The sequence below is a fragment of the Oncorhynchus keta genome, unplaced genomic scaffold, assembly GCF_023373465.1.
Source record: "Oncorhynchus keta strain PuntledgeMale-10-30-2019 unplaced genomic scaffold, Oket_V2 Un_scaffold_17580_pilon_pilon, whole genome shotgun sequence".
Lineage (NCBI taxonomy): Eukaryota > Metazoa > Chordata > Actinopteri > Salmoniformes > Salmonidae > Oncorhynchus > Oncorhynchus keta.
Window position 1 is genome coordinate 197,853 of NW_026290826.1, and position 21,325 is coordinate 219,177.

The following is a 21,325-nucleotide window of genomic DNA, read 5'->3' on the forward strand; positions in this document are numbered from 1 at the left end:
GCAGGGTTCAACCATAGACCATGTCAACTGTAGAGGGCTAGAGGCAGGGTTCAACCATAGACCTATCATAGACCACTGTAGAACTGTAGAGACCTAGAGGGCTACCAGTTCAACCATGTACTGTAGATAGTAACTGTAGAGGGCTAGAGGCAGGGTTCACCATAGACCATGGCTAAGGAGGACCCTGTAGAGGGCTAGAGGCAGGGTTCAACCATAGACCATGTCAACTGTAGAGGGCTAGAGGCAGGGGTTCAACTGTTAGGGCTAGAGGCTGGGTTCAACCATAGACACTGTCCTAGAGGGCTAGAGGGTGGATTTCATCCATAGACCATGTCAACTGTAGAGGGCTAGAGGCAGGGTTCAACCATAGACCATGTCAACTGTAGAGGGCTAGAGCAGGGTTCAACCATAGACTTTGGTCAGGGTAGAGGGCTTAGAGGGAGGCAGGGTTTACCATAGACCTACTCAGGGCTAGAGGCAAACTGACCAAGAGGGCTAGAGGCAGGGTTCAACCATAGACCAATGAGGGCTAAACTGTAGAGGGCTATTGGTTCAACCATAGACCAACTGTAGAGGGCTAGAGGCAGGGTTCAACCATAGACCCAACTGTAACCAGAGGGCTAGAGGCAGGGTTCAACCATAGACCAACTGTAGAGGGCTAGGCAGTAACCATAGACCATGTCAACTGTAGAGGGCTAGAGGCAGGGTTCAACCATCACTGTAGAGGGCTCAGGGTTCAACCATGACCAACTGTAGAGGGCTAGAGGCAGGGTCTGTAGAGGGCTAGAGGCAGGGTTCAACCATAGACCCATAGAGGGCTAGAGGCAGGGTTCAACCATAGACCCATCATAACTGTAGAGGGCTAGTTCATCACCATCAAGGGTCCATGTTCAACCAGTCCACTGTAGAGGGCTAGAGGCAGGGTTCAACCATAGACCATGTCAACTGTAGAGGGCTAGAGGTCAGGGTTCAACCATAGACCTGTAGAGGGCTAGAGGCAGGGTTCAACCATAGACCCAACTGCTAGAGCAGGGTTCAACCATAGACCATGTCAACTGTAGAGGGCAGAGGCACAGACCAAGACCTATCATAACTGTAGATAGAGGCAGGGTCAACTATCACAGTAGAGGGGCTAGAGGCAGGGTTCAACCATAGACCTATCATAACTGTAGAGGGCTAGAGGCAGGGTTCAGACCATAGACCCAATGAGAGGGCTGTAGAGGCAGGGTTCAACCATAGACCTATCATAACTGTAGAGGGTTAGAGGCAGGGTTCAACCATAGACCTATCACATCAACTGTAGAGGGCTAGAGGCAGGGTTCAACCATAGACCATGTCAACTGTAGAGGGCTAGAGGCAGGGTTCACCATAGACCAACTGTAGAGCTAGAGGCACAACCATGACCTATCATAATAGAGGGCTAGACAGGGTTCAACCATGGACCATGTCAACTGTAGAGGGCTAGAGGCAGGGTTCAACCATAGACCATGTCAACTGTAGAGGGCTAGAGGCAGGGTTCAACCATAGACCTATCATAACTGTAGAGGGCTAGAGGCAGGGTTCAACCATAGACCATGTCAACTGTAGAGGGCTAGAGGCAGGGTTCAACCATAGACCATGTCAACTGTAGAGGGCTAGAGGCAGGGTTCAACCATAGCATACCTGTAGAGGGCTATCATCAACTGTAGAGGGCTAGAGGCAGGGTTCAACCATAGACCATGTCAACTGTAGAGGGCTAGAGGCAGGGTTCAACCATAGACCATGTAACTGTAGAGGGCTAGAGGCAGGGTTCAACCATAGACCATGTCAACTGTAGAGGGCTAGAGGCAGGGTTCAACCATAGACCATGTCAACTGTAGAGGGCTAGAGGCAGGGTTCAACCATAGACCTATCATAACTGTAGAGGGCTAGAGGCAGGGTTCAACCATAGACCTATCATAACTGTAGAGGGCTAGAGGCAGGGTTCAACCATAGACCATGTCAACTGTAGAGGGCTAGAGGCAGGGTTCAACCATAGACCATGTCAACTGTAGAGGGCTAGAGGCAGGGTTCAACCATAGACCATGTCAACTGTAGAGGGCTAGAGGCAGGGTTCAACCATAGACCTATCATAACTGTAGAGGGCTAGAGGCAGGGTTCAACCATAGACCTATCATAACTGTAGAGGGCTAGAGGCAGGGTTCAACCATAGACCTATCATAACTGTAGAGGGCTAGAGGCAGGGTTCAACCATAGACCATGTCAACTGTAGAGGGCTAGAGGCAGGGTTCAACCTTAGACCAACTGTAGAGGGCTAGAGGCAGGGTTCAACCATAGACCATAGAGGGCTAGAGGCAGGGTTCAACCATAGACCAACTGTAGAGGGCTAGAGGCAGGGTTCAACCATAGACCATGTCAACTGTAGAGGGCTAGAGGCAGGGTTCAACCATAGACCATGTCAACTGTAGAGGGCTAGAGGCAGGGTTCAACCATAGACCATGTCAACTGTAGAGGGCTAGAGGCAGGGTTCAACCATAGACCATGTCAACTGTAGAGGGCTAGAGGCAGGGTTCAACCATAGACCATGTCAACTGTAGAGGGCTAGAGGCAGGGTTCAACCATAGACCTATCATAACTGTAGAGGGCTAGAGGCAGGGTTCAACCATAGACCATGTCAACTGTAGAGGGCTAGAGGCAGGGTTCAACCATAGACCTATCATAACTGTAGAGGGCTAGAGGCAGGGTTCAACCATAGACCATGTCAACTGTAGAGGGCTAGAGGCAGGGTTCAACCATAGACCATGTCAACTGTAGAGGGCTTGAGGCAGGGTTCAACCATAGACCTATCATAACTGTAGAGGGCTAGAGGCAGGGTTCAACCATAGACCATGTCAACTGTAGAGGGCTAGAGGCAGGGTTCAACCATAGACCATGTCAACTGTAGAGGGCTAGAGGCAGGGTTCAACCATAGACCATGTCAACTGTAGAGGGCTAGAGGCAGGGTTCAACCATAGACCATGTCAACTGTAGAGGGCTAGAGGCAGGGTTCAACCATAGACCATGTCAACTGTAGAGGGCTAGAGGCAGGGTTCAACCATAGACCTATCATAACTGTAGAGGGCTAGAGGCAGGGTTCAACCATAGACCATGTCAACTGTAGAGGGCTAGAGGCAGGGTTCAACCATAGACCATGTCAACTGTAGAGGGCTAGAGGCAGGGTTCAACCATAGACCATGTCAACTGTAGAGGGCTAGAGGCAGGGTTCAACCATAGACCATGTCAACTGTAGAGGGCTAGAGGCAGGGTTCAACCATAGACCATGTCAACTGTAGAGGGCTTGAGGCAGGGTTCAACCATAGACAATGTCAACTGTAGAGGGCTAGAGGCAGGGTTCAACCATAGACCATGTCAACTGTAGAGGGCTAGAGGCAGGGTTCAACCATAGACCATGTCAACTGTAGAGGGCTAGAGGCAGGGTTCAACCATAGACCATCATCAACTGTAGAGGGCTAGAGGCAGGGTTCAACCATAGACCATGTCAACTGTAGAGGGCTAGAGGCAGGGTTCAACCATAGACCATGTCAACTGTAGAGGGCTAGAGGCAGGGTTCAACCATAGACCTATCATAACTGTAGAGGGCTAGAGGCAGGGTTCAACCATAGACCATGTCAACTGTAGAGGGCTAGAGGCAGGGTTCAACCATCGACCTATCATAACTGTAGAGGGCTAGAGGCAGGGTTCAACCATAGACCATGTCAACTGTAGAGGGCTAGAGGCAGGGTTCAACCATAGACCATGTCAACTGTAGAGGGCTAGAGGCAGGGTTCAACCATAGACCATGTAACTGTAGAGGGCTAGAGGCAGGGTTCAACCATAGACCATGTCAACTGTAGAGGGCTAGAGGCAGGGTTCAACCATAGACCATGTCAACTGTAGAGGGCTAGAGGCAGGGTTCAACCATAGACCATGTCAACTGTAGAGGGCTAGAGGCAGGGTTCAACCATAGACCCAACTGTAGAGGGCTAGAGGCAGGGTTCAACCATAGACCATGTCAACTGTAGAGGGCTAGAGGCAGGGTTCAACCATAGACCAACTGTAGAGGGCTAGAGGCAGGGTTCAACCATAGACCAACTGTAGAGGGCTAGAGGCAGGGTTCAACCATAGACCATCAACTGTAGAGGGCTAGAGGCAGGGTTCAACCATAGACCATCAACTGTAGAGGGCTAGAGGCAGGGTTCAACCATAGACCATGTCAACTGTAGAGGGCTAGAGGCAGGGTTCAACCATAGACCAACTGTAGAGGGCTAGAGGCAGGGTTCAACCATAGACCAACTGTAGAGGGCTAGAGGCAGGGTTCAACCATAGACCAACTGTAGAGGGCTAGAGGCAGGGTTCAACCATAGACCAACTGTAGAGGGCTAGAGGCAGGGTTCAACCACCATAGACCAACTGTAGAGGGCTAGAGGCAGGGTTCAACCATAGACCAACTGTAGAGGGCTAGAGGCAGGGTTCAACCATAGACCAACTGTAGAGGGCTAGAGGCAGGGTTCAACCATAGACCAACTGTAGAGGGCTAGAGGCAGGGTTCAACCATAGACCAACTGTAGAGGGCTAGAGGCAGGGTTCAACCATAGACCAACTGTGTAGAGGGCTAGAGGCAGGGTTCAACCATAGACCAACTGTAGAGGGCTAGAGGCAGGGTTCAACCATAGACCAACTGTAGAGGGCTAGAGGCAGGGTTCAACCATAGACCAACTGTAGAGGGCTAGAGGCAGGGTTCAACCATAGACCAACTGTAGAGGGCTAGAGGCAGGGTTCAACCATAGACCAACTGTAGAGGGCTAGAGGCAGGGTTCAACCATAGACCAACTGTAGAGGGCTAGAGGCAGGGTTCAACCATAGACCAACTGTAGAGGGCTAGAGGCAGGGTTCAACCATAGACCACTGTAGAGGGCTAGAGGCAGGGTTCATAGACCAACTGTAGAGGGCTAGAGGCAGGGTTCAACCATAGACCAACTGTAGAGGGCTAGAGGCAGGGTTCAACCATTGACCAACTGTAGAGGGCTAGAGGCAGGGTTCAACCATAGACCTATCATAACTGTAGAGGGCTAGAGGCAGGGTTCAACCATCGACCTATCATAACTGTAGAGGGCTAGAGGCAGGGTTCAACCATAGACCACTGTAGAGGGCTAGAGGCAGGGTTCAACCATAGACTATCATAACTGTAGAGGGCTAGAGGCAGGGTTCAACCATCGACCTATCATAACTGTAGAGGGCTAGAGGCAGGGTTCAACCATAGACCTATCATAACTGTAGAGGGCTAGAGGCAGGGTTCAACCATAGACCATGTCAACTGTAGAGGGCTAGAGGCAGGGTTCAACCATAGACCAACTGTAGAGGGCTAGAGGCAGGGTTCAACCATAGACCATGTCAACTGTAGAGGGCTAGAGGCAGGGTTCAACCATAGACCAACTGTAGAGGGCTAGAGGCAGGGTTCAACCATAGACCAACTGTAGAGGGCTAGAGGCAGGGTTCAACCATAGACCAACTGTAGAGGGCTAGAGGCAGGGTTCAACCATCGACCAACTGTAGAGGGCTAGAGGCAGGGTTCAACCATCGACCTATCATAACTGTAGAGGGCTAGAGGCAGGGTTCAACCATAGACCAACTGTAGAGGGCTAGAGGCAGGGTTCAACCATAGACCAACTGTAGAGGGCTAGAGGCAGGGTTCAACCATAGACCAACTGTAGAGGGCTAGAGGCAGGGGTTCAACCATAGACCAACTGTAGAGGGCTAGAGGCAGGGTTCAACCATAGACCAACTGTAGAGGGCTAGAGGCAGGGTTCAACCATAGACCAACTGTAGAGGGCTAGAGGCAGGGTTCAACCATAGACCAACTGTAGAGGGCTAGAGGCAGGGTTCAACCATAGACCAACTGTAGAGGGCTAGAGGCAGGGTTCAACCATAGACCAACTGTAGAGCCTCAAGAGGTGCTGAATGCTTCATACTGTAAAGTGTTGTTCCAGGCCTGTAGGATGGTGAAGAAAACTCATCTTCCTGGACATTGATCATGTAAAGGATTGTAATCACAGAGGTTAAAGTTCAGCGTGTCAATGTTAGAAAACAAACCACATGTTGTGTACCGTTTTCAGATTTTATTTCAACAGTCAACATACATCTACTGCTTATCAGCTTCATCCAAATGCCCACATTGTCTGTTGTAAAACTAGCTATATTCTGACACAGCAACAACAACCCCATAACAGGCCTTCTATCTCTCACACACGTCCACACACTGTGGGAGCTGAACCTGTCTCAGGTCTGGACCACTGGTCTCAGGTCTGGACCACTGGTCTCAGGTCAGGGTTCAGGTCTGGGTCAGGACCACTGGTCTCAGGTCAGGGTCAGGACCACTGGTCTCAGGTCAGGGTTCAGGTCTGGGTCAGGACCACTGGTCTCAGGTCAGGGTTCAGGTCTGGGTCAGGACCACTGGTCTCAGGTCAGGGTTCAGGTCTGGGTCAGGACCACTGGTAATCAGGTCAGGGTTCAGGTCTGGGTCAGGACCACTGGTAATCAGGTCAGGGTTCAGGTCTGGGTCAGGACCACTGGTCTCAGGTCAGGGTTCAGGTCTGGGTCAGGACCACTGGTCTCAGGTCAGGGTTCAGGTCTGGGTCAGGACCACTGGTCTCAGGTCAGGGTTCAGGTCTGGGTCAGGACCACTGGTCTCAGGTCAGGGTTCATGTCAGGGTCAGGACCACTGGTCTCAGGTCAGGGTTCAGGTCTGGGTCAGGACCACTGGTCTCAGGTCAGGGTCAGGACCACTGGTCTCAGGTCAGGGTTCAGGTCTGGGTCAGGACCACTGGTCTCAGGTCAGGGTTCAGGTCTGGGTCAGGACCACTGGTCTCAGGTCAGGGTTCAGGTCTGGGTCAGGACCACTGGTCTCAGGTCAGGGTTCAGGTCAGGGTCAGGACCACTGGTCTCAGGTCAGGGTTCATGTCAGGGTCAGGACCACTGGTCTCAGGTCAGGGTTCAGGTCTGGGTCAGGACCACTGGTCTCAGGACCACTGGTCTCAGGTCAGGGTCAGGACCACTGGTCTCAGGTCAGGGTTCAGGTCTGGGTCAGGACCACTGGTATCAGGTCAGGGTTCAGGTCTGGGTCAGGACCACTGGGTTCAGGTCAGGTCAGGACCACTGGTCTCGGGACAAGGTTCAGGTCTGGGTCAGGACCACTGGTATCAGGTCAGGGTTCAGGTCTGGGTCAGGACCACTGGTCTCAGGTCAGGGTCAGGACCACTGGTCTCAGGACAAGGTTCAGGTCAGGGTCAGGACCACTGGTCTCAGGTCAGGGTTCAGGTCTGGGTCAGGACCACTGGTCTCAGGTCAGGGTCAGGACCACTGGTCTCAGGTCTGGGTCAGGACCACTGGTATCAGGTCAGGGTTCATGTCAGGGTCAGGACCACTGGTCTCAGGACAAGGTTCAGGTCTGGGTCAGGACCACTGGTCTCAGGTCAGGGTTCAGGTCTGGGTCAGGACCACTGGTCTCAGGTCAGGGTTCAGGTCTGGGTCAGGACCACTGGTCTCAGGTCAGGGTCAGGACCACTGGTCTCAGGACAAGGTTCAGGTCAGGGTCAGGACCACTGGTCTCAGGTCAGGGTTCAGGTCTGGGTCAGGACCACTGGTCTCAGGTCTGGGTCAGGACCACTGGTATCAGGTCAGGGTTCATGTCAGGGTCCAGGACCACTGGTCTCAGGACAAGGTTCAGGTCTGGTTCAGGACCACTGGTCTCAGGTCAGGGTTCAGGTCTGGGTCAGGACCACTGGTCTCAGGTCAGGGTTCATGTCATCAGGACCACTGTTCTCAGGACAAGGTTCAGGTCTTCAGGACCACTGGTCTCAGGTCAGGGTTCATGTCATTCAAGACCACTGGTCTCAGGTCAGGGTTCAGGTCAGGGATGGGACCACTGGTCTCAGGTCAGGGTTCAGGTCTGGGTCAGGGCCACTGGTCTCAGGTCAGGGATGGGACCACTGACCTCAGGACAAGGTTCAGGTCTGGGATGGGACCACTGGTCTCAGGTCAGGGTTCAGGTCTGGGTCAGGCCACTGGTCTCAGGTCAGAAATTATTCAAAGCCTTTACCACAGGTATCAGTCATTACATCATTCCTTTACCACAGGTATCAGTCATTACATCATTCCTTTACCACAGGTATCAGTCATTACATCATTCCTTTACCACAGGTATCAGTCATTACATCATTCCTTTACCACAGGTATCAGTCATTACATCATTCCTTTACCACAGGTATCAGTCATTACATCATTCCTTTACCACAGGTATCAGTCATTACATCATTCCTTTACCACAGGTATCAGACATTACATCATTCCTTTACCACAGGTATCAGTCATTACATCATTCCTTTACCACAGGTATCAGTCATTACATCATTCCTTTACCACAGGTATCAGTCATTACATCATTCCTTTACCACAGGTATCAGTCATTACATCATTCCTTTACCACAGGTATCAGTCATTACATCATTCCTTTACCACAGGTATCAGTCATTACATCATTCCTTTACCACAGGTATCAGTCATTACATCATTCCTTTACCACAGGTATCAGTCATTACATCATTCCTTTACCACAGGTATCAGTCATTACATCATTCCTTTACCACAGGTATCAGTCATTACATCATTCCTTTACCACAGGTATCAGTCATTACATCATTCCTTTACCACAGGTATCAGACATTACATCATTCCTTTACCACAGGTATCAGTCATTACATCATTCCTTTACCACAGGTATCAGTCATTACATCATTCCTTTACCACAGGTATCAGTCATTACATCATTCCTTTACCACAGGTATCAGTCATTACATCATTCCTTTACCACAGGTATCAGTCATTACATCATTCCTTTACCACAGGTATCAGTCATTACATCATTCCTTTACCACAGGTATCAGTCATTACATCATTCCTTTACCACAGGTATCAGACAAAACCCACAACCACACCGTTAATAATATATCATATTTAGCGCTTTAATCCAAAGTGATTTACAGTCATGCGTGCGTACATTTTATTTCTGGGCGGCCCCGGGAATCGAACCTACAACCCTGGGGTACAAGCGCCATGCTCTACCAACTGAGCTGTTCGGGAACTGTTCGGGAGCTGTTCGGGAGCTGTTCGGGAGCTGTTCGGGAGCTGTTCGGGAACTGTTCGGAGCTGTTCGGGATCTGTTCGGTAGCTGTTCGGGAACTGTTCGGTAGCTGTTGGTAGCTGTTCGGGAACTGTTCGGTAGCTGTTCGGTATCTGTTCGGTAGCTGTTCGGGAGCTGTTCGGTAACTGTTCGGGAACTGTTCGGTAGCTGTTCGGTAGCTGTTCGGTAGCTGTTCGGGAACTGTTCGGGAACTGCTCGGTAGCTGTTCGAGCTGTTCGGGAGCTGTTCGGGAACTGTTCGGTAGCTGTTCGGTAGCTGTTCGGGAACTGTTCGGGAACTGCTCGGTAGCTGTTCCGGGAACTGTTCGGGAACTGTTCGGTAGCTGTTCGGTAGCTGTTCGGTAGCTGTTCGGAAACTGTTCGGGAACTGTTCGGTAGCTGTTCGGGAACTGTTCGGGAACTGTCCGGTAGCTGTTCGGTAGCTGTTCGGGAACTGTTTGGGAACTGTTCGGTAGCTGTTCGGTAGCTGTTCAGGAACTGTTCGGAAACTGTTCGGTAGCTGTTCGGGAACTGTTCGGTAGCTGTTCGGGAGCTGTTCGGTAGCTGTTCGGGAACTGTTCGGTAGCTGTTCGGTAGCTGTTCGGTAGCTGTTCGGGAACTGTTCGGGAACTGCTCGTAGCTGTTCGGGAGCTGTTCGGGAGCTGTTCGGGAACTGTTCGGTAGCTGTTCGGTAGCTGTTCGGGAGCTGTTCGGGAACTGTTCGGGAACTGTTCGGTAGCTGTTCGGTAGCTGTTCGGTAGCTGTTCGGTAGCTGTTCGGGAACTGTTCGGGAACTGTTCGGTAGCTGTTCGGGAACTGTTTGGGAACTGTCCGGTAGCTGTTCGGTAGCTGTTCGGGAACTGTTTGGGAACTGTTCGGTAGCTGTTCGGTAGCTGTTCGGGAACTGTTCGGAAACTGTTCGGTAGCTGTTCGGGAACTGTTTGGGAACTGTTCGGTAGCTGTTCGGTAGCTGTTCGGGAACTGTTCGGGAACTGCTCGTAGCTGTTCGGGAACTGTTCGGTAGCTGCTCGGGAACTGTTCGGGAACTGTTCGGTAGCTGTTCGGTAGCTGTTTGGGAACTGTTCGGTATCTGTTCGGGAACTGTTCGGTAGCTGTTCGGGAACTGTTCGGTAGCTGTTCGGGAACTGTTCGGTAGCTGTTCGGTAGCTGTTCGGGAACTGTTCGGGAGCTGTTCGGGAACTGTTCGGTAGCTGTTCGGTAACTGCTCGGTAGCTGTTAGGGAACTGTTCGGGAACTGTTCGGGAGCTGTTCGGTAACTGTTCGGGAACTGTTCGGGAACTGTTCGGGAACTGTTCGGGAGCTGTTCGGGAACTGTTCGGTAGCTGTTTGGGAACTGTTCGGTATCTGTTCGGGAACTGTTCGGTATCTGTTCGGGAACTGTTCGGTAGCTGTTCGGGAACTGTTCGGTATCTGTTCGGGAACTGTTCGGGAGCTGTTAGGGAACTGTTCGGGAGCTGTTCGGGAACTGTTCGGGAGCTGTTCGGGAACTGTTCGGGAGCTGTTCAGTTGTTCCAGCATCTTTTCTTGCTGCTCAAATAAGACCTGAGATTTGAATTGTCAATCAGAAGAAGACAGAGGAACAGGAAAAGCCTCTAATTTGGATGTGTGAGGTATTGGATGATTTGACACAGGGCTATCAAGGATCTCTGATCCCGTTCTTCATAAGGCTTCATAAAGACTTCATAAGGCTTCATAAAGACTTCATAAGGCTTCATAAAGACTTCATAACGCTTCATAGAGACTTCTTAAGGCTTCATAAAGACTTCATAAGGCTTCATAAAGACTTCATAAGGCTTCATAAAGACTTCATAACGCTTCATAAAGACTTCTTAAGGCTTCATAAAGGCTTCATAAAGACTTCTTAAGGCTTCATAAATACTTCATAAGGCTTCATAAATACTTCATAAGGCTTCATAAAGAATTCATAAGGCTTCATAAAGATTTCATAAGGCTTCATAGAGAATTCTTAAGGCTTCATAAAGACTTCATAAGGCTTCATAGAGACTTCTTAAGGCTTCATAGAGACTTCTTAAGGCTTCATAAAGACTTCATAAGGCTTCATAAAGACTTCATAGAGACTTCTTAAGACTTCATAGAGACTTCATAAGGCTTCATAAAGACTTCATAAGGCTTCATAAAGACTTCATAAGGCTTCATAAAGACTTCATAAAGACTTCATAGAGACTTCTTAAGGCTTCATAGAGACTTCATAAGGCTTCATAAAGACTTCATAAGGCTTCATAAATACTTCATAAGGCTTCATAAATACTTCATAAGGCTTCATAAAGAATTCTTAAGGCTTCATAGAGACTTCATAAGGCTTCACAAAGACTTCAGAAAGACTTCATAAGGCTTCATAAAGACTTCATAAAGACTTCATAAAGACTTCTTAAGGCTTCATAAAGACTTCATAAAGACTTCATAAGACTTCATAAGACTTCATAAAGGCTTCATAAAGACTTCATAAAGACTTCATAAGGCTTCATAAAGACTTCATAAGGCTTCATAAAGACTTCATAAGGCTTCATAAAGACTTCATAAAGACTTCATAAGACTTCATAAAGACTTCATAAGGCTTCATAAAGACTTCATAAGACTTCATAAAGACTTCATAAGGCTTCATAAAGACTTCATAAGGCTTCATAACGCTTCATAAAGACTTCATAACGCTTCATAGAGACTTCATAAAGACTTCATAACGCTTCATAAAGACTTCATAAAGACTTCATAACGCTTCATAAAGACTTCATAAGGCTTCATAGAGACTTCATAAAGACTTCATAAAGACTTCATAAAGACTTCATAAGGCTTCATAAAGACTTCATAAAGACTTCATAAAGACTTCATAAGACTTCATAAAGACTTCATAAGGCTTCATAAAGACTTCATAAGGCGTCATAACGCTTCATAAAGACTTCATAACGCTTCATAGAGACTTCATAAGGCTTCATAGAGACTTCATAAGACTTCATAAAGACTTCATACGGCTTCATAAAGACTTCATAAAGACTTCATAAAGACTTCATAAAGACTTCATAAGGCTTCATAAGACTTCATAAGACTTCATAAAGACTTCATAAGGCTTCATAAGGCTTCATAAAGACTTCATACGGCTTCATAAAAGCTCCATGAATCCAACGTCAGACAGACATCTACTGCTCCTTGACGACCATCATCAACATTCAGAAATAAATGAAAACGATGAACACTCATCCAAACCAAAGACTCAGTCCTCTCAGAGTTCACCTCTTCATCACATTCATCATCGTCACACAGCTGCTTTCTGCTTCCAGGTCAAAGTTCAACTACATTAATGCCAACTGTCGCGACACAAGTACACATAGAGCCGCTTAGATCAGTTCAAGGTTCAAGTCCCTAGTGGGACAATAAGATGGGTCCATAACAAGTCTTTCCCCTCAACATGGGTCTGATCTGAGGAGGTTATACTCCCTAGAACGGACGTCTCCATTCAAATCAATGATTCCGTAAGGGGTGGCCTGGAGGCCATATTGAATGTCCCTCTCAGGACACCTCTATGACCTCCATGCTTCCTGAGAAGCTGCTGTGACTCCCCATCTCCTCCCTGGATCTAGTCTCGCCTCCTCCTCTCATCCTGTCTCCGAGTTCCATCTGACAGCTCCGGCTCTTCAGCTGCTTCTCCAAGGTGCTCTCCTCGTGCCAGCTCCTCCGTGAGTCCCCGTGGTCGCCGCTCCTCTGCCGCCCGCGCCGCCGCACCTCCTCCAACCCCTGACTCACGCTGTACGCCGCCACGCTGCCACCCCCTAGAATGTTAGCCCCGCCTCCCAAGATGGCGGAGGTGGAGTAGAAGTGGTGTGACTCGGAGAGGTACCATCCCCCCGACGACACGGTGACGGGACCCAATAGGATGTCAGAGTGCCAGCCCTTCAGGGCGGAGCCTAGGTTAGGGGCGGGCTTGGACAGGTGCTGCTGGGAACGCGATAGGCCGAACAGGAAGCCGGTGGTGTGAGGGGTGTTGTTAGAGCTCTCCTCCATACTGCCACTACGGTGGAGCTGCTGGGAACAGGAGAGGGGAGGTGGAGGAGGCTTAGCCTGGCTGGGCTGCTTCATGCTGGGCTGGTTGGAGGTGGTAGTGGTGCTGGTTGTGGTGGAGACGACAGGAGCAGCAGTGGGAGCTGCAGACGTAGCAGCAGGGTCTGCGGGACTGTCGTCCTGCTCCTTGTCAGGGCTCGGCTCAGGTGTAGACTGCTCTGACATCTCCTTCACAGGAGAGAACTGATACGGTTTCCCTGCAGGCTCCTTGAAGCTCACGGATGGGTTATAATACTCCTGGGCTCCGGGGTGGGATGTAGGGTGGGGGTACGGCCTCATGGGGGCGCTGCTGCAGCCTCCTGGCTCCCTGTACGACTTGATGTCCAGAGAGAAGGACCTTTTCAGCCGGGCAGCGCTGTCCTCCGTCCCCTGGTCCAGCTGAAGACCTTGGAGCCCCTGGAGAGCCTGGGCCAGGAGCCTCTCCTCTGGAGGCCAGGGGGCCAGGACACACGGCAGGGTCAGGGGCTCCAGCAAGGCCAAGGCAGGGTCTGGGAGGCTGGGGGTAGGGTTAGGGGGTCGTGCTCTAGTGGGGGTGGAGGAGAGGAGAGGGGTTGACCCGGTGGTTTCTCTGATCTCCGACCTTCCAGGAGTCGTGATCTTCTTCTCAAAGTCCAGCAGCTGACCCAGGAAGTTGAAGTTAGGAGAGATGGTGGGTCTCTTCTCCTTCACGAACCTGAAGAGGAAAGACAGAAACACACAGGACATCAGTAGAGACACACTGGGTTGTTACAGAGTTGGGAAAACCTAGAGGGTCAAGACAGGGACATTTATAACTATAGAGACACACTGGGTTGTTACAGAGTTGGGAAAACCTAGAGGGTCAAGACAGGGGACATTTATAACTATAGAGACACACTGGGTTGTTACAGAGTTGGGAAAACCTAGAGGGTCAAGACAGGGGTCATTTATAACTGTAACACAGGAGTAGAGACACACTGGGTTGTTACAGAGTTGGGAAAACCTAGAGGGTCAAGACAGGGGTCATTTATAACTATAGAGACACACTGGGTTGTTACAGAGTTGGGAAAACCCAGAGGGTCAAGACAGGGGTCATTTATAACATAGAGACACACTGGGTTGTTACAGAGTTGGGAAAACCTAGAGGGTCAAGACAGGGGTCATTTATAACTATAGAGACACACTGGGTTGTTACAGAGGTGGTTGCTGAGTGGTCAGAGTCCATAAGACAGGGGTCATTTATAACTATAGAGACACACAGTGTTAATCCAGGGGTCATGTGACCTACAGTGTTAATCATCTCACCTGTAAATCACAGTGTTAATCAGGGGTCAATGATCACACAGTGTTAATCAGGGGTCATGGACATCACAGTGTTAATCAGGGGTCATGTGACACACAGTGTTAATCATCATATTATGGTCACACAGTGTTAATCAGGGGTCATGTGACACACAGTGTTAATCAGGGGTCATGTGACACACAGTGTTAATCAGGGGTCATGTGACACACAGTGTTAATCAGGGGTCATGTGACACACAGTGTTAATCTAGGGTCATCCACAGTGTTAATGATGTCATGTGACAGTGTTCGGGGTCATGTGCCAGTGTTAATCACACAGTGTTAATCATCTGTGACACACAGTGTTAATCAGGGGTCTTCTGACACACAGTGTTAATCAGGGGTCATGTGACACACAGTGTTAATCAGGGGTCATGTGAGGTTGGTTTCATTAAGACAGACAGGAAGAGGGGGTATCCTCTTAGTTACGGAGAACTTGGGAGGAGGGTGGTTGCTGAGTGGTCAAGTCCATAAGCAGGAAGGTGACATGAGGCCATCTCACCTGTAAATCCTTATTATGGTCCTACAGGGTTCAATCATCTCACCTGTAAATCCTTATTATGGTCCTACAGGGTTCAATCATCTCACCTGTAAATCCTTATTATGGTCCTACAGGGGTTCAATCATCTCACCTGTAAATCCTTATGGTCCTACAGGTTCAATCATCTCCTACATGGGTTCAATCATCTCACCTGTAAATCCTTATCATGGTTCTACAGGGTTCAATCATCTCACCTGTAAATCCTTATTATGGTCCTACAGGGTTCAATCATCTCACCTGTAAATCCTTATTATGGTCCTACAGGGTTCAATCATCTCACCTGTAAATCCTTATTATGGTCCTACAGGGTTCAATCATCTCACCTGTAAATCCTTATTATGGTCCTACAGGGTTCAATCATCTCACCTGTAAATCCTTATTATGGTCCTACAGGGTTCAATCATCTCACCTGTAAATCCTTATTATGGTCCTACAGGGTTCAATCATCTCACCTGTAAATCCTTATTATGGTCCTACAGGGTTCAATCATCTCACCTGTACATCCTTATTATGGTAGACAGGGTTCAATCATCTCACCTGTAAATCCTTATTATGGTCCTACAGGGTTCAATCATCTCACCTGTAAATCCTTATTATGGTCCTACAGGGTTCAATCATCTCACCTGTAAATCCTTATTATGGTCCTACAGGGTTCAATCATCTCACCTGTAAATCCTTATTATGGGTTCAATCATCTCACCTGTAAATCCTTATTATGGTCCTACAGGGTTCAATCATCTCACCTGTAAATCCTTATTATGGTTCTACAGGGTTCAATCATCTCACCTGTAAATCTTTTATTATGGTCCTAGGGGGTTCAATCATCTCACCTGTAAATCCTTATTATGGTCCTACAGGGTTCAATCATCTCACCTGTAAATCCCCTACAGGGTTCAATCATCTCACCTGTAAATCCTTATTATGGTTCTACAGGGTTCAATCATCTCACCTGTAAATCCTTATTATGGTCCTACAGGGTTCAATCATCTCACCTGTAAATCCTTATTATGGTCCTACAGGGTTCAATCATCTCACCTGTAAATCCTTATTATGGTCCTACAGGGTTCAATCATCTCACCTGTAAATCCTTATTATGGTCCTACAGGGTTCAATCATCTCACCTGTAAATCCTTATTATGGTCCTACAGGGTTCAATCATCTCACCTGTAACTCCTTATTATGGTCCTTCAGGGTTCAATCATCTCACCTGTAAATCCTTATTATGGTCCTACAGGGTTCAATCATCTCACCTGTAAATCCTTATTATGGTCCTACAGGGTTCAATCATCTCACCTGTAAATCCGTATTATGGTCCTACAGGGTTCAATCATCTCACCTGTAAATCCTTATTATGGTCCTACAGGGTTCAATCATCTCACCTGTAAATCCTTTTATCACTTCCTGTAAATCCTTATTGGTCCTACAGGGTTCAATCATCTCACCTGTAAATCCTGTATTATGGTCCTACAGGGTTCAATCATCTCACCTGTAAATCCTTATTATGGTCCTACAGGGTTCAATCATCTCACCTGTAAATCCTTATTATGGTCCTACAGGGTTCAATCATCTCACCTGTAATCCTTATTATGGTCCTACAGGGTTCAATCATCTCACCTGTAAATCCTTATTATGGTCCTACAGGGTTCAATCATCTCACCTGTAAATCCTTATTATGGTCCTACAGGGTTCAATCATCTCACCTGTAAATCCTTATTATGGTCCTACAGGGTTCAATCATCTCACCTGTAAATCCTTATTATGGTCCTACAGGTTCAATCATCTCACCTGTAAATCCTTATTATGGTCCTACAGGGTTCAATCATCTCACCTGTAAATCCTTATTATGGTCCTACAGGGTTCAATCATCTCACCTGTAAATCCTTATTATGAGTCCTACAGGGTTTAATCATCTCACCTGTAAATCCTTATTATGGTCCTACAGGGTTCAATCATCTCACCTGTAAATCCTTATTATGGTCCTACAGGGTTCAATCATCTCACCTGTAAATCCTTATTATGGTCCTACAGGGGTAACTTCAATCATCTCACCTGTAAATGGTTTTATTATACAGGGTCCTACACCTGTAAATCCTTATTATGGTTTCAATCATCTCACCTGTAAAGGAGGGATGGTCCTACAGCTGGTTCAATGCATTTCACCTCAAATCCTGCAGAGGAGGGAGTCCTACAGCTGGTTCAATCATCTCACCTGGAATCCTGAGATGGTCCTACAGGGTTCAATCATCTCACCTGTAAATCCTTATTACTTCCTGCAGAGGTTCAATCATCTCACCTGTAAATCCTTGCAGAGGAGGGGTCCTACAGGGTTCAATCATCTCACCTGTAAATCCTTATTATGGTCCTACAGGGTTCAATCATCTCACCTGTAAATCCTGCAGAGGAGGGGTCCTACAGCTGGTTCAATCATCTCACCTGTAAATCCTTATTATGGTCCTACAGGGTTCAATCATCTCACCTGTAAATCCTTAGGTGTATGGTCCTACAGGGTTCAATCATCTCACCTGTAAATCCTTATTATGGTCCTACAGGGTTCAATCATCTCACCTGTAAATCCTTATTATGGTCCTACAGGGTTCAATCATCTCACCTGTAAATCCTTATTATGGTCCGGTTCAATCATCTCACCTGTAAATCCTTATTATGGGTCCTACAGGGTTCAATCATCTCACCTGTAAATCCTTATTATGGTCCTACAGGGTTCAATCATCTCACCTGTAAGCTTCGTCTAGTGACATGTCCATCCTCGTCATGATGTAAGCGATAGCGATGGTTGCCGAGCGGGAGATGCCAGCCAGACAGTGGACCAGCACACAGGCGTTGGAGGCTTTGGCCTCCTCTATGAACTCTACAGATCTGTCTAACCAGGGGAGGATCTTCTCACAGAAGCTGTCGTTGACAGGAACTCGCAGGAAGTGAGACTCGGGGATGTAGTCTGGTTTGGGACATGTGTTACTGGCATTCAGGACGTACGCTATCTCATTCTGCTGCATCACTTCCTGCAGAGGAGGGAGGAATACAGCTGGTTAGAATGCTTTTACACAGGAAGTGAGACTCGGGGATGTAGTCCGGTTTGGGACATGTGTTACTGGCATTCAGGACGTACGCTATCTCATTCTGCTGCATCACTTCCTGCAGAGGAGGGAGGAATACAGCTGGTTAGAATGCTTTTACACACATCACTTCCTGCAGAGGAGGGAGGAATACAGCTGGTTAGAATGCTTTACACAGGAAGTGAGACTCAGGGATGTAGTCTGGTTTGGGACATGTGTTACTGGCATTCAGGACGTACGCTATCTCATTCTGCTGCATCACTTCCTGCAGAGGAGGGAGGAATACAGCTGGTTAGAATGCTTTACACACACATCACTTCCTGCAGAGGAGGGAGGAATACAGCTGGTTAGAATGCTTTCACACATCACTTCCTGTAGAGGAGGGAGAATACAGCTGGTTAGAATGCTTTACACACATCACTTCCTGCAGAGGAGGGAGGAATACAGCTGGTTAGAATTATTTTACACACATCACTTCCTGCAGAGGAGGGAGGAATACAGCTGGTTAGAATGCTTTACACACATCACTTCCTGTAGAGGAGGGAGGAATACAGCTGGTTAGAATGCTTTACACACATCACTTCCTGTAGAGGAGGGAGGAATACAGCTGGTTAGAATGCTTTACACACATCACTTCCTGCAGAGGAGGGAGGAATACAGCTGGTTAGAATGCTTTACACACATCACTTCCTGTAGAGGAGGGAGGAATACAGCTAGTTAGAATGGTTTTACACACATCACTTCCTGCAGAGGAGGGAGGAATACAGCTGGTTAGAATGCTTTACACACATCACTTCCTGCAGAGGAGGGAGGAATACAGCTGGTTAGAATGCTTTACACACATCACTTCCTGTAGAGGAGGGAGGAATACAGCTGGTTAGAATGCTTTACACACATCACTTCCTGTAGAGGAGGGAGGAATACAGCTGGTTAGAATGCTTTACACACATCACTTCCTGTAGAGGAGGGAGGAATACAGCTAGTTAGAATGGTTTTACACACATCACTTCCTGCAGAGGAGGGAGGAATACAGCTAGTTAGAATGGTTTTACACACATCACTTCCTGTAGAGGAGGGAGGAATACAGCTGGTTAGAATGGTTTTACACACATCACTTCCTGTAGAGGAGGGAGGAATACAGCTAGTTAGAATGGTTTTACACACATCACTTCCTGCAGAGGAGGGAGGAATACAGCTGGTTAGAATGCTTTACACACATCACTTCCTGCAGAGGAGGGAGGAATACAGCTGGTTAGAATGCTTTACACACATCACTTCCTGCAGAGGAGGGAGGAATACAGCTGGTTAGAATGCTATAATATACAGTAATATATCTAATACCTTGTTGAGTACGTCTCTCTGACAGCCCAGGTAGAGGTGAGGCAGGATGCGTGTTGGCCCAGAGGTGTTGAGGGCAGGCAGGGCTGAGAGAGGCAGGTGGGGACCAGGCAGGACGGGCCAGAAGAAGTCTTACCTTCACATAGACCTGGAAACAGCTGGGAAAAGGCTGAGAAACCACCTGATGACAGACACACAGAAACATCCCAATCAAATACAGGAAGACTAGAGGTTACTGTATTAGAGCCCAGAGGGTTACTGTATTAGAGATACTAGAGGTTACTGTATTAGAGATACCAGAGGTTACTGTATTAGAGATACTAGAGGTTACTGTATTAGAGATACTAGAGTTACTGTATTAGAGATACTAGAGGTTACTGTATTAGAGATACTAGAGGTTACTGTATTAGAGACACTAGAGGTTACTGTATTAGAGACACTAGAGGTTACTGTATTAGAGAGGTTACTAGAGGTTACTGTATTAGAGATACTAGAGGTTACTGTATTAGAGACTAGAGGTTACTGTATTAGAGATAGAGGTTACTGTATTAGAGATACTAGAGGTTACTGTATTAGAGACACTAGAGGTTACTGTATTAGAGATACTAGAGGTTACTGTATTAGAGATACTAGAGGTTACTGTATTAGAGATACTAGAGGTCACTGTATTAGAGATACTAGAGGTTACTGTATTAGAGATACTAGAGGTTACTGTATTAGAGATACTAGAGGTTACTGTATTAGAGATACTAGAGGTTACTGTATTAGAGATACTAGAGGTTACTGTATTAGAGATACTAGAGGTTACTGTATTAGAGATACTAGAGGTTACTGTATTAGAGATACTAGAGGTTACTGTATATTAGAGATACTAGAGATACTAGATATTAGAGATACTAGAGGTTACTGTATTAGAGACACTAGAGGTTACTGTATTAGAGATACTAGAGATACTATATTAGAGATACTAGAGGTTACTGTATTAGAGACACTAGAGGTTACTGTATTAGAGATACTAGAGGTTACTGTATTAGAGATACTAGAGGTTACTGTATTAGAGACACTAGAGGTTACTGTATTAGAGACACTAGAGGTTACTGTATTAGAGACACTAGAGGTTACTGTATTAGAGATACTAGAGGTTACTGTATTAGAGATACTAGAGGTTACTGTATTAGAGACACTAGAGGTTACTGTATTAGAAACACTAGAGGTTACTGTATTAGAAACACTAGAGGTTACTGTATTAGAGACACTAGAGGTTACTGTATTAGAGATACTAGAGGTTACTGTATTAGAGATACTAGAGGTTACTGTATTAGAGATACTAGAGGTTACTGTATTAGAGATACTAGAGGTTACTGTATTAGAGATACTAGAGGTTACTGTATTAGAGATACTAGAGGTCACTGTATTAGAGATACTAGAGGTTACTGTATTAGAGATACTAGAGGTTACTGTATTAGAGATACTAGAGGTTACTGTATTAGAGATACTAGAGGTTACTGTATTAGAGATACTAGAGGTCACTGTATTAGAGATACTAGAGGTTACTGTATTAGAGATACTAGAGATACTGTATTAGAGATACTAGAGGTTACTGTATTAGAGACACTAGAGGTTACTGTATTAGAGATACTAGAGGTTACTGTATTAGAGATACTAGAGTTACTGTATTAGAGATACTAGAGGTTACTGTATTAGAGACACTAGAGGTTACTGTATTAGAGACTGTATAGAGACACTAGAGGTTACTGTATTAGAGATACTAGAGGTTACACTAGAGGTCACT

The 21,325-nt window shown here is 47.3% G+C and overlaps 1 protein-coding gene, 1 long non-coding RNA gene and 1 pseudogene across 10 annotated transcripts; 2 read left to right on the forward strand and 1 right to left on the reverse strand.

Moving 5' to 3' along the window:
- The first annotated feature begins 5,776 nt into the window (after positions 1–5,776).
- LOC127927786 (hornerin-like) lies at positions 5,777–8,833 on the forward strand. Of its 9 annotated transcripts, XM_052514472.1 has the most exons (8): positions 5,777–6,318; positions 6,441–6,708; positions 6,747–7,012; positions 7,054–7,320; positions 7,411–7,460; positions 7,537–7,600; positions 7,924–8,118; positions 8,695–8,833. In XM_052514472.1, the coding sequence occupies exons 1-7, from the start codon at positions 6,112–6,114 to the stop codon at positions 8,005–8,007; spliced, it is 1,206 nt and encodes a 401-aa protein (XP_052370432.1). In that variant the 5' UTR covers positions 5,777–6,111; the 3' UTR covers positions 8,008–8,118; positions 8,695–8,833. The 9 variants fall into 9 exon arrangements, with proteins under 9 accessions (XP_052370432.1, XP_052370425.1, XP_052370429.1 ...); XM_052514465.1 differs by adding an exon at positions 7,730–7,805 and having other exon boundaries at positions 7,054–7,664; positions 7,912–8,118; XM_052514469.1 differs by lacking the exon at positions 7,411–7,460 and having other exon boundaries at positions 6,441–7,012; positions 7,054–7,384; positions 7,487–7,600.
- A 1,593-nt stretch (positions 8,834–10,426) lies between these two features.
- Positions 10,427–19,727, reverse strand: LOC127927787 (dual specificity protein phosphatase 16-like; annotated as a pseudogene).
- A 496-nt stretch (positions 19,728–20,223) lies between these two features.
- On the forward strand, positions 20,224–21,022 carry LOC127927785 (uncharacterized). Its single transcript, XR_008129054.1, has 3 exons — positions 20,224–20,360; positions 20,603–20,650; positions 20,891–21,022. It is a non-coding gene; the product is annotated as an uncharacterized LOC127927785 (long non-coding RNA).
- The last annotated feature ends 303 nt before the right edge of the window (positions 21,023–21,325 follow it).

What these genes read in the sequence shown, in the direction of transcription:
- LOC127927786 (XM_052514465.1), top strand. Translation starts at nt 6,112, where the DNA reads ATGTTGTGTACCGTTTTCAGATTTTATTTCAACAGTCAACATACATCT. An exon ending in GTCAGGACCACTGGTCTCAG is followed by an intron (nt 6,709 to 6,746) that starts GTCAGGGTTCAT and finishes CACTGGTCTCAG; the next exon opens with GTCAGGGTTCAGGTCTGGGT. An exon ending in GTCAGGACCACTGGTCTCAG is followed by an intron (nt 7,806 to 7,911) that starts GTCAGGGTTCAT and finishes CACTGGTCTCAG; the next exon opens with GTCAGGGTTCAGGTCAGGGA.